The sequence below is a fragment of the Tamandua tetradactyla genome, chromosome 2 (assembly GCF_023851605.1).
Source record: "Tamandua tetradactyla isolate mTamTet1 chromosome 2, mTamTet1.pri, whole genome shotgun sequence".
Lineage (NCBI taxonomy): Eukaryota > Metazoa > Chordata > Mammalia > Pilosa > Myrmecophagidae > Tamandua > Tamandua tetradactyla.
In genome coordinates this window covers 131116814-131128342 of record NC_135328.1, presented here as the reverse complement: position 1 = coordinate 131128342, position 11529 = coordinate 131116814, and the positions used below count along the sequence as shown (strand labels likewise).

The window sequence follows — 11529 nt, the reverse complement described above, 5'->3', positions numbered from 1 at the left end:
TGTAAAGTAATCATGTTAAAACACTGAGTGAATGGCGGGCCGCGGTGGCTCAGCGGGCAAAGTGCTTGCCTGCCATGCCGGAGGACCTCGGTTCGATTCCCGGCCCCAGCCCATGTAAAAAACAAACAAACAAACAAAATACAATAAAACAAGAAAATGTTTAAAGATGTTTCCTTTCCTTCCTTCTATCCTTCCTTCCTTCTCTCTGTCTTTCCTTCCCTTCCTCCCTCTCTCTTAGAAAAAAAAAAAAAAAAAAAAAAACACTGAGTGAAGCTGCATCTGAGCTATAGGGTTTTTTTGTTGTTGTTTTTTACTATTATTACTACTTTTATTTCTTTTCTCTACATTAACATTTTATATCTTTTTCTGTTGTGTTGCTAGTTCCTCTAAACCGATGCAAATGTACTAAGAAACGATGATCATGCATCTATGTGATGATGTTAAGAATTACTGAGTGCATATGTAGAACGGTATGATTTCTAAATGTTGTGTTAATTTCTTTTTTTTTTTTTCTTTTTGTCTTTCTTTCCGTTAATAAAAAATAAAAATAAAAAAGTCAGTCCATTGCTGGTGGTTGCATTCCGGCAGCCAGCAAACTAGAACACCATCTTATTAGAATCAATATTTTGTACTTTAGTTGGCATATAGAAACCTCACCACCTTACATGCCTCATCATGCTCCCTTATTACATCTTTATAAACTGAAAACCCTATCAGGTAACGTTATACTTTTTCCTTCAACAGTCAGATATATTTCAAAGAACTCAGGATGTATTCCTGTTTCCATTGCTCTCCCTTCACTCCTTATGCTCCAAGTTTCTTTCTGGCATTTTCTTTTTGTCTGATGAAACTCCTTTAGCAGTTTTTTTAGAGCAGGTGGGCTGACTGTACATTCTCTTACTTTTCCTTCGTCTGGTAATTCATTTCACCTTCATTAATGAAGGTTTTCATTTGACATAGAATTCTGGGTTGATTCTGTGCCATTTCCTATTGCTCTGAGCAGGAATCTTGCAAGTGTGCTGGTCACTGCTCCCTTGTAGGTAGTAATTTCCCAACAGTTCCTTCAAGACATTCTTTCATTTCTAGCAGGTTGATTACAGTGTGTTGGGGTGTGAATTTCTCTGAGGGTACCCTTTGGTTTGGGTTTCCTTTTGAATCTCTCTCCCACTGTATTTGGGAAGTTCTTAGCCATTATTCCTTCAAATCACGCTTTTCCTTTGGAGGTTCAAATGACACCAGTAAAAGACCTCTTGATGTTATCCCACAGATCCCTGAGATTTTGTTTTTATTTTTCCATTTTTTCTCTATCTGGTTATTCAGATTCAATAATTTCAGTTGATCTATTTTCAATCAAGTCCATTCTCCCTGTCCACTGACCTTCATTCTGCTATTTGGTCCATCCCATGAGTGTTAACATTTCAGGTGTTGTACTTTTCAGTTCTAATATTTCTATGATTCTTTTTATAGCTTCTGTTTCTTTGCTGAGTCTTTCATATTTTGCCTCCATTGCAAAATTTTGTGATAGCTAGTTCAAGTATTATTATAATAGCTACTTCAAAGCCCTTGGGGATTTCGACATGTGTTTTCTTATCCTTGGTGTCTGTTAATTGTCTTTCTTCTTGGAAGTTAAAGTTTTCATGTTCCGTATAATTTTAAATTATTTCCTAGATATTTTGAATATTACTTTATGAGACTTTGGTGCTGTTCAAATCCTATGGATAATGTTATTTTTCTTAAAGCAAGCACTTGGTCTCGCCATGTTCAGCACCCCCACCTGCCTGCCCTTTGTGGACCACGATGCCTGCATCAGTTCAGTTTTCACAGCTCAGGCTCTTGGTTGGCTCTGCATCATCAGTGGGATTTGGGTCCCCGTCAGTCCTGTTTTGGGTTTAATCCAGGCAGTCTGAGGATGAGCCCTAGAGTTCAGAAACTATCTCCTCTCTCTCCGTGATCTCCTGGGCATTCCTTCTTGTTCCTTCAGGCTTCCTTCTGGTTACCTTACTCCAGAATGTCCTTCATTGATTAGCCAACATCTGGTCCCACATGGTTGGAAGGCACGAGACTCGGTCTCACCTCTTGATACCACAGCTTTGAACAATGACCAAGGTTCCCTCCCTCAGTTCTGGCTCCTATGGGTTCCGACAGCCACCAGCACAGCTCATTTCCTGGTTGACAGTTGCACTGAGGTCAGCCTGGGGGCCCTAGCGGGGTAGAGCAGAGATGCCACTGATCCCACAATACCTGGATTCAGCTAAGGCTCTTCAGAGTTCTCCCATAGCAGCTCCACGCCCTGTCCAATTTACAGCTGCATCAGTGGGAGGCCGGGGCCCTCTACCCAGACCCAGAACTGTGGCTGCCAGCATCCATGTTTTTTTGTATCCCTGGTAGTCTGTGGTTTCATGACGATGCAGCCAGGTTTGGATTTATCTTTCTCGGTCAGACATCAGCATGTATTTTCTTAGAACTTCATTCTTCAATTCAGCCATTGTCTTTCTACACACAGTTCCCACCACCATCCTTGTTCTCGCCTGGAACCCTAAAGATGGAGCATCTCATCTTACCGTCACCTCTTCTTTCTTCACTGAGTTTTTTCCTGCATTACACCCAGGTTTGTCGCTTCCATTCTGTCTGTTGTTTCCTAATTCTCACATCAGCTGTGCCTGGCCCAACATTTTTTCATGCATTGGGTTTTTAATGTCAACCACCTGTGTGTTATTTTTTACCTTCTAATTGGCTTCCTTACTTTACCTTCTTACGTGCTCTTGAGTCCTATTCCCATGCTTGTGAAATCTTGAGAAAATCACTCAGTGGGGGGATTCTCAAGAGCATGTTCCCCTCCGCTTAGTTCGTCAGCTGCCAGTTTTGGGCCCAGGCCTCTGCAGGCTCACCTGGCCTTTTCAGGGTTTTTGCTGCTCTCTTTCTACTTGCTCTCACCCACATCTGCTAGTTTCATGAACTCCAGCTGGCCCCAGGGCTCCCCAGGTACGCACCAGGGTGTGGGGCACCAGCCCTCTGGGCTGCACAGCCCATGGTGGTAGGCTTTCCTGGGCCCTGGACTCGCCCCCACAGCAGGAGCTCCTTCCATGCTGGCGGTCCTGGCGGGACCCCTGCAGCCATGAAGCTCTGTACTCCACACAGGCCCCAACACTGCCTGGTCTGGTCCACTCCCCCATGCTGCCCTGAGGGTGGACCTGTGCTGCAGGGTGGCAGATGTGTCCAGGACCAGTGCCTCCCAGGGCACTGGATGGGCAGTGTGTGCAGACCTTAGGCACACAAACCCCACCGGGCTGCTTGGGCCACACACAGCTCCCACCATAGCCTCAGGCTACCCCTTCACCTGTGGGTGACTGAGGGCCAGGGTGGGCCCGACACAGGCTATCCTAGATACCTCTCCCACTCCCTACAGACTCTAGAAACGGGACAGGGCTGCTGTCAACTGTTTATTCAGAGCCCTGCACAGATGACAGCGACACGCAGTGGAGCCTAGTGTGCGGAGGAGCCTGTGCCACTCCTACAGGCTGTGCTGGTGCACAAATCATGGCGTGGAGCAGTCTTGAGCCCTAGGCCAAGGGCACACCTGTTTAGGGCTGTGAAACCTGTGGCCCCTCCAAGACCTGGGCCCAGGAGGAGGGACTGGGCAGGGGGTGGGTGGGTGGGTGGGTGGGAGTGGGGCCTCCAGTAGCTGTGCATCTAGGGCCAGAAGGGGCATTGGTGATGTAGGGGCTCCTGCCCAGTCCACATCAACCCCCCATGCTGAGTATTGTGGCGGTGAGGCACTGTGCATGGGTGCAAGTGTGGTAGGGGTCATACTGTGCCCCCCCTGCAGCCCCTGTAGAGACTGCCCCTCTAAGATCTGGCTGCTACAGGTTGTCTCCATGCCGGGGACCTGGGCAGAGACACAGCCCGAGGGAATAGCCCAGGCCTGTGGTGTCCTCCGTGTAATCCACGTGGCTCAAGGACCCTGAAAGTGCACGCTGCCCCAGTCTGGAGGGACTGAGACCAAGACCAAAAGCACTCCTCAGCGCCTCTGTCCTGTAAACCAGGAGAAGAAGGGGCGCGAGCATGGGTGTGGGGCCTGGTGGATACGCGCTGTGCGGGGCGAGCGCCAGGCTTTGATGGTGGCGTCATCGCTGGCCGTCAGGAGCAGCTCCTGCTCCAGGGGGCTGAAGACCACGGAGTTGACTACATCCTCGTGCCGCAGCTTAGCCAGGCAGATGTTGTAGTGGCGGTCCCAGATGTAGCCGTGGCGGTCCTCAGCTCCGCTGCGGGGTGCGGTATGAAGTGAGGCCCCCACTGGCCCCCTTGTCCCAGCCAGCTGTTCCCAGCCCCTCCCGAGCCGTACCTGGCCACGAAGTCCCTGCTGACGTCCAGGAAGATGAAGAAGCACTCATCGTTGGGCGTGTAGGCACGGTGGGCACGCAGGGCCCGCTTCACCTCCCGCATGGTCTTAAGGTCGAACACATGCAGGTCAATCTCCTCGGCGATGGGCGGCGGCTGCATCGGGTCGGCCACCACCGAGCCACTGGGCCATGCACGGCTGTTGACATACAGGTACCTGCCCCAGGGAGCACTGGCTAGCAGGGCCGCTGCCGGGGGACCAAGCTTGCGGGTGCTGCCTGAGGGGCTCACCTGTTGTCTGGTGACAGGCCCATCCCAATGATGTGGCCATGAATGTCGATGACGTGGTCCAGTGAGTCGAAGAACTCATCCGAGCCCCGCTCCTCACCCAGCACGGGGCCTGCTGTGGTCATCTGGTGTGGCAGGACCTGCTTGATGCCTGAAAGAGTGAGGGTACTGAGGGCAGCGAGGACAGCCAGTTGCCCTCACCTCCACAGTTCCCACCCCAAAAGGCCCACCCAGACCCGCTCAGCCTCCTGTCTGGGCGAGTGCCCTCAACACATCCTGTTCGTCAGCTTGCTGTTTACCCTCAACACTTGCCCCAGGAACAAACAGGTGATCCAAGGCACTGCTCTGGGACTCGCTGCCAGGGCCCCCCCACCACTACCCCCCAGGAATGCCTGAGGTTGTGGGGGCCGCAGAGGGGTTGGGGAGCGTTGGTGCGCCTGCCAGGCTCCCAGGCCACGTGGCAGCAGCAGGAGCCCCCAGGCCTCCCATTACCGATCTGGTGGGGCGAGTAGGTGAGGCAGCCCGTGGTGAAGATGAGGTACTTCTTCCTGGCACCCGCCTCGCTGCGCTCGGGGGGCCGCGTGTGGCCCTGGGCCAGCAGCTCAGCCACTTTGGTCTCCAGCACATTCTCAGACAGCTGGCCTGGCACCCGCCCCTCCAGGATGCTGTCCAGGAAGTGTCGCAGGCCCTCTTTGGCCCGGACTGGTGCCGGGCTAGCCTCATCATCCTCTCGGTTACTGCCCAGGTCAAAGACACGGCAGGGGGGTGGGACGGGGCCACCGGTGTCCAGCACGAGATCTGGGCTGTCAAAGCGGCTGCAGTCAGCCACCATCACTGTGCGAATGGTGCTAGCGTTGAGGTTCTGGATCTTGAAGAGCCGCTTCACCACGTTTACATTCTCGGACTCCACGTCCTGGGGAGGGCAGGGAATGTGGTGGGCACCCAGCCCCAGACCAGGGGGCAGGACAGACGTGGGCGCCCCCCGCCCCACCTGGAAGGCGTTGTTGAGCCAGAGCACGGAGCAGGAGGTGATGTCCCCGATGCGGTGCAAGTTCCCTGAGATCAGACTGGTTTCAGTGAGCCAGCAGCCAAACACGTCGTAGGGCTTGTTCCGCACACGAGAGAGGAGCACGAAGTTGTCTAGGGAAAAGGGGGGCTGGGACCGCTACTAGAGGGATCTGGGCAGGCTGCCAGTGGGTGGGGGTGAGCAGCCCATGCTCACCTAGGTTGATGACGGCAATCTCGCCTGATGAGGAGTTGTGGGGTCCCAGGAAGACCCCTGACACCAGCAGCAGGGAGTCGTCGGGGTTGAACTGGGAGAACTGGGTGTAACTCCAGTTGTAGGGCCGCATGTCAGCACTGTGCAGCAGCGACACAGCCAAGTCATTGTTCCAGATCTGTGTGACCGGGCTGGGTCACCAGGGCTATAGCGGGAAGGCCTGGCCCTCTCCTGGCTTCCTCTGCTGAGGCCAGACCCCAGAACCCATCATGGGGTGGGGTCTCACTTCACAGTGTAAGTGGCTTTGTACAGGGACCTCTGTTCTCCTTGTTGTCGGGGTCCCCACACCCCCAGGCCCCCACCCCCAGTTCTGTGCAGGCTAGACTGCCCCTTCCCTGACTGGGACTCTCCCCACAGGGCCATCTCTTGCCTCTGGGCGGCACTGGTCACAGGCCTCATCCTGGGCAGGGCCAGCCTGTACTCACCTTCACTGTGCAGTCCTTTGAGCAGGAAGCAAACTGGTAGCCTGAGTGGGCAAAACTGAGGTGCAGGACTTGGTCTGTGTGTTCCCTCAGAGTCTGCACCTCCACACAGGGCACTGAGTCGTAGAGCCGCCGGAACTCCTCATACCACGAGGTGGCAGCTTCAGGGTGGGAAGGAGCAGTGTCACCACAGGGCCTGCAGAGCCCCCGTGGCCCAGAACCCCTCTGTGAAGCCCCCCCACTGGCAGGTCTGCAGTCAATGTGTAGGACAGACACCCACCCACGAGGCTGGCCCCAGGCTGTGCTGACCTGGGTGCCGGGGCACGTCGCGGGCCACCTGGTAGTAGCGGTAGAACTGCTCCTTCCATAGAAACTCATCTCGGGACACAGCCTGCCACTGGCGGCACACCAGCCCAGCAGCCAGCACGTCCGCTGGGCCCAGGCTCAGGAAGATCTGGTAGATGAGGCTGTCCGGGAGCAGGAGCATGCCCCCCTCGTCCATTGTGACATTGTCCCAGGCGGCCCTGGAACACATACATATCCCTCTCAGCCAGAGAGCATGTCACCCCCACCTGCCCCCAAGCCTGCAATGCAGGGGTGAGAGGCCTGGGGCTCCAAGCCAGGGCAGCCAGGGCAGCCTGGCCATCCCTCCAGCACCACCAACTGCTCCTGCTTCGGATTCCAACGGACTGAGTATGGGAAGAGCCTGGCAGTCACTGGCCAAGGGTCTCTGGCTTCATAAACCCACTGATGGTCGGCCCACCTCTTCTGACCCGCTGTCCAGAGGACTCTCCTTGCACGGTCCCAGTGACTCAGCAAGGACTGGCAATGCAGGGAGTTCCCCATAGGGCACAGCCCTCACGATACTGCCACCCAAGTACAGACAGCTGCCTGAGGGAGACCGCGACCCTTCCTCACCCCGAAAGATCTCGGCCTCCAGGACACCCTTTGCAGGTGCGGCCGCAGCTCTCTGACTTGCCCTACCCTACGCGGGCCCAGGGAGATCTGAGTGCCAAGGTTGATGAGTCCAGTCAAAGCTGGCCGCTCCGGGGCAGAGAATGGAGCGCTGTGACACAGCGCTACTATCCTTCAGACAGAGTCAAGATGGGGCAGGGTCCCTTTGACGAAGCGAGTGCGGTGGGCCTCGGGGCCAGGGGGGCACAGGCCGCTCATTGTGTAGCGGCCTCGGCCCGTGTGCGGCCCCGACCCGGCATCTCCTCCAGGGCCGTAGCCCCCGCAGACGAAGGCTGGGGTTAGAGAGGCAGCGGGGCGGAACAAGGGGCGATTCACACTCACTCACCGAGGCCGCCTCCGCCCTTTGCGCTGCCCCCGCTGCCCCGCGGACACACTTCCGCCCTGCCGACCCACTTCCGTCCCGCGACCCATTTCCGCCCAGAGGCCGGGTGAGCCCGCCAGACGCGATGCCACGAGTCCCGAGGCATCGATGGCCGCGAAAGGCCGAGCGCCTCGCTGTCGCACCTGCTGTTTATGCGCCTGCGCCTCAAGCCCCGGGCCGTGCTTTTTTGTGCGCCTGCGCGTGGCCAGGCCTCTTTTGAACAGCGGCCCCTTGCGGCCAGGAGGTGGGGTGGCTTGAGCCGGGTTGTGAGCGTGGCGTGGGCGCTGCTATCGAGTTCGAGACTTGGCTCTGGTGTGCACAAACCGCTGTCGGGCCCTGGGCACCGGAGCTTCACTAGCCCAGTGTGGCGGTGGGGGAAAGAGCATTTCCTACCTTACGGAGCTGTTTGGAGTTTATGGGAAACAAATGTGCAAAGGGCTGAGCACTGGCCCCAGGTGCAAAGTGGAGGAGGCCAGGCACGGACAAAGGGCCAGAGGTCACCTTGGACTTTGTACACAGAAAATGGGTGCCTGGCCCTGCCTGGAAGTGCAGGGTTGAGATCAGATGTCCAGGGCAAGGCCAGGACAGACATTGGGCAGTGGGAGGGCGGATCTGGACTTCCAGGGTGTCTGTCCCCGCCCGCCACCAGACCGGGCTCTGGGGCAGTGCTGGACAATGGACTCTGACCTAGGTCTGGGCCATCCTGGCCCTCGGTCTCCCTCGGTCGGGTCACAGCTGCTGCTGCCGCCACCATGCTGCCACCCCAGACTGCCCTCCTCCTGACGCTGCTCCTGGTCCCTAGCTCGCTGGGCCAGAGGGCACGGAAGCTGCCTCGGCCGCCGTCCCCCATCAGCACCATCCACCCCAAGGCCAACTTCGACGCTGAGCAGGTAGCAGGGACAGCTGGGCTTGGGCCCACGTCTGCCTCATCTGCCTCGGGGACCCCCACAGTCCCTCACGGGGTGGCCATTAGTTTGCAGGGACGTGGCTCCTCGTGGCCGTGGCCTCCAAGTGCCGCTTCCTGCACGAGCAGGGCCACAGGGCAGAGGCCACCACGCTGCATGTGGTCCCCAAGGGCACGGCCATGACTGTCAGCACCTTCAGGAAGCTGTGAGCTCCGACCCCCTCCCCAACCTCCCGCCCTCCTCCCTTACCTCCTGGCCCTCTCCCCATCCTCCCGACCCCCACCCGCAGGGGCTGGGGTCCGGCTTGCTTGCCCTCCCTCACTCCCAGCCCCTGCAGGGATGGGATCTGTTGGCAGGTGCGGCAACTCTACAAAGACACCAGGGTCCCTGGCCGGTTCCTGCTCCAGGGTGAGGTGAGGTCGGCAGGGCAGGGGTCTAAGGCCCAGCGGCAGGCGGTGCTGACACGGCTCTCCCACCCCACCCACTCCCAGCCCGCGGGGTCCAAGGGGCCGTGGACATGGTGGTGGGCGAGACGGACTACCAGGGCTTCGCCATCCTGTACTTGGAGAGAGCGCGGCAGTTGTCGCTGAAGCTGTATGGTGAGTCCACGCGGGGCCGAGCCTGCGTGCCCAGGGGACCGGGTGGGGGCAGGAAGGCCGCGTTGTCCACGCGCCTGGCGGCCCGGCGGTCTCAGGTGGGCAGCCGCACTCGCCCCTCCGTTCCCGGATCCGCGTCGGGGCGGGTGCAGGGCAGGCAGCCGGCTCCCGCCTACCACGCCTGCTTGCCTCCTGCAGTCCGCGCGCTCCCGGTGCCGGACGCGGCCCTGAGCGCCTTTGAGCGACGGGTACAGGGCGCCAACCTGACCGCAGAGCACATCTTGTTCTTCCCCAAGTACGGTAAGTGCGCCCCAGGTTTGGCATTCCTGGAGCTCCAGCCGGGCCCCCTCCTCTCCCCACCGCGCCCCCAGTGTCCCGGCCCCTCCCTGGGCTGTGGCTCTCACGCAGGGCCGACGCCCCCACCTTCCTGACCCCTGCCTTGCGCCTGCAGGCTTCTGCGAATCCGCGGACCAGTTCCACGTCCTGGACGGCGAGTGGACGGGGCGTGTGGGGCGGGCGCGAGGGGCGGGAAGGCGAGGCCAGCGGGGCGGAGCTTGCGGGGCGGGACCTGCGAGCGGAGCCTGGTGAGGGCGGGGCCTTCGGGGCGGGGCCTTCGGGGGCGGGGCCGGCCCAGCGGGTCTGGTGAGTGGGGGTCTCTGTGCTGCAGAGGTGAAGCAATGAGGCCCCTGCGGGGGGAAGGAGGCGGCTGTGCGGGCGTCACCTGGAGAGAAGACCCTCCGTGAGTCCCGTCATCCCGGGCCCTGCCCCCTCTTCCAGTGGGGAGCGCTCTGCCCCGCCCGCGGCCCCCCAGCTGTCCGTCTTCCAAGGAGTTTCCAGGAAGCGGCGCCTTGCATTAAAACTCATTCAGGAGTCTGGACTCTTGCCTTTTCCTCCTGGCCGCCGGGACCGCGCCCTCCCAGGGAGCCCTGGTCACTCTGCGGACGCTTGGGGCAGAGCTGCTGGGCCACCGAGACAGGAGGGGACGCGCGTGTCCCCTGGTCATGTGTGTCCCGCTCCCCAGCGAGGGGGTGTGAAGAGTGGGGCGCCCTGCTCTCCCTGGGCCTCAGTTTCTCCTCTCCTTGCTCCCGCAGCACTCTGTCTCTAAGCTCTCCCTGGTGGCCTCGCTGGGCTTACCTGCCCCGGGGGACAGCTCTCCTTCCCCATCAGGTCACACATGGCCTCGGACCTGCCCTGGGGCAGCTGACAGGGACCCCACACCCTAGCTACTCCTGGGGCCTGAGGCAGTATGGGCCACTGCCCAGGGACAGGCGGTCCCAGGGAAGGTGGGGGAGGGGGTGGGAGTGGACGGCCCGCCTTCTGGGTCCCTAGAGTGGAGTGGGGTCCTGTCCCGGTGTCCACCCCAGGAGAACGTGCTGCCCATGGGGGCTTTCGGGGTGCGATCCAGGCCTGCATGCAGAACTGAGGTGCAGGGTGAGCCCGCTCCTGGCCGCCGGCATTGGGCCCTTGGCCCGGGTGGATGATGGGGATGTGTTAAGTAGTTAGAACAAAAGGAGTAGGTGCCAGGTGCCAAGACTGGGGTGAGCTCCGGGCTGCCGGGCACCCACAGCAGGGACCCCTGACCCGTCTGGGCCGCCCCTCAGGTGTCCGGTGAGGGCAGGCCGTGGCGAAGAGCAGGGAAGGAATAGGAAACGGGGGCGCGAGCCGGAGCGTGGGGATGGAGACCCGGGTTCACTGCGACCCAGCACACCCCTCCCCAGCACTCTTCCGGGCCCGGTCCTTTCACTGCCTGCCTTCCCCCCAACTCCCACTCCCGGCCCCAAGTCCGGGACCCTGGGGTTCCTTGGGCAAATGGAGCCGCTAGCAGCAGTTCAGGGACCAAAGAAGGGAGCTTAAAAGCACAGAGAGGAAAACACGAAAGTGATGTCGTGAAAACTGATCTGGGACTCAGTCCCCTTCCGAGGGCCGGGGTCTCTCACAGAGGCCTGACCGACTGACAGACACCCCCGGGACAGGGGGGTGGGGGCGCAGCCAAAGTGAGGAGGGTCTGGCACCTCTCGGAGCCCCCCCAGTCCCCCAATAGGGCTGCAGCGCCGCCTCCCCATCTTCCCAGGAGTTGTCCCTCTCCGAGGCTGTGCGGGGCCCCGCCTGGTGTGAGCCTGAGACGCGCCGCTGGCCCAAGGGTGCTGCAGGTGGCACTGTCCTGCCCGGGGAGTTGCCCGGGCTCACGGGAGCCAGAGGAGGGTGGACCCCGCAGGAGGACTTGGGGTCAGGGACAGGTTGGGGGTGGAGGCAGCTGCCCCCTATCCTGGGCTCCGCTGCGGTTCTGTGCACGCGCATAGGGTAAGCGCTACTCAAATGCCGACCACCTACTGAGTCCTGCAGAAATGGTGGATAGGTGCCAGCC

The 11529-nt window shown here is 59.3% G+C and overlaps 2 protein-coding genes across 7 annotated transcripts; one reads left to right on the top strand and one right to left on the bottom strand.

Moving 5' to 3' along the window:
- Positions 1–270: 270 nt before the first annotated feature.
- FBXW5 (F-box and WD repeat domain containing 5) lies at positions 271–9650 on the bottom strand. 5 transcript variants are annotated; one of them, XM_077148988.1, is made up of 9 exons: positions 9588–9650; positions 6637–6851; positions 6331–6488; positions 5849–6023; positions 5618–5766; positions 5119–5539; positions 4630–4777; positions 4343–4555; positions 271–4262 (listed from the first exon to the last, which is right to left on the bottom strand). In XM_077148988.1, exons 2-9 carry the CDS (start codon positions 6827–6829, stop codon positions 4019–4021), a joined length of 1701 nt encoding a protein of 566 aa, XP_077005103.1. In that variant the 5' UTR covers positions 6830–6851; positions 9588–9650; the 3' UTR covers positions 271–4018. The 5 variants fall into 5 exon arrangements, with proteins under 5 accessions (XP_077005103.1, XP_077005099.1, XP_077005100.1 ...); XM_077148984.1 differs by lacking the exon at positions 9588–9650 and adding an exon at positions 7628–7727; XM_077148985.1 differs by lacking the exon at positions 9588–9650 and adding an exon at positions 7628–7727 and having other exon boundaries at positions 4343–4537.
- Positions 6880–10041, top strand: C8G (complement C8 gamma chain). Of its 2 annotated transcripts, none has more exons than XM_077148991.1 (8): positions 6880–7281; positions 8355–8553; positions 8637–8773; positions 8906–8976; positions 9060–9167; positions 9363–9464; positions 9616–9654; positions 9832–10041. In XM_077148991.1, the coding sequence occupies exons 2-8, from the start codon at positions 8416–8418 to the stop codon at positions 9843–9845; spliced, it is 609 nt and encodes a 202-aa protein (XP_077005106.1). In that variant the 5' UTR covers positions 6880–7281; positions 8355–8415; the 3' UTR covers positions 9846–10041. The 2 variants fall into 2 exon arrangements, with proteins under 2 accessions (XP_077005106.1, XP_077005105.1); XM_077148990.1 differs by lacking the exon at positions 6880–7281 and adding an exon at positions 7878–7975.
- Positions 10042–11529: the final 1488 nt, after the last annotated feature.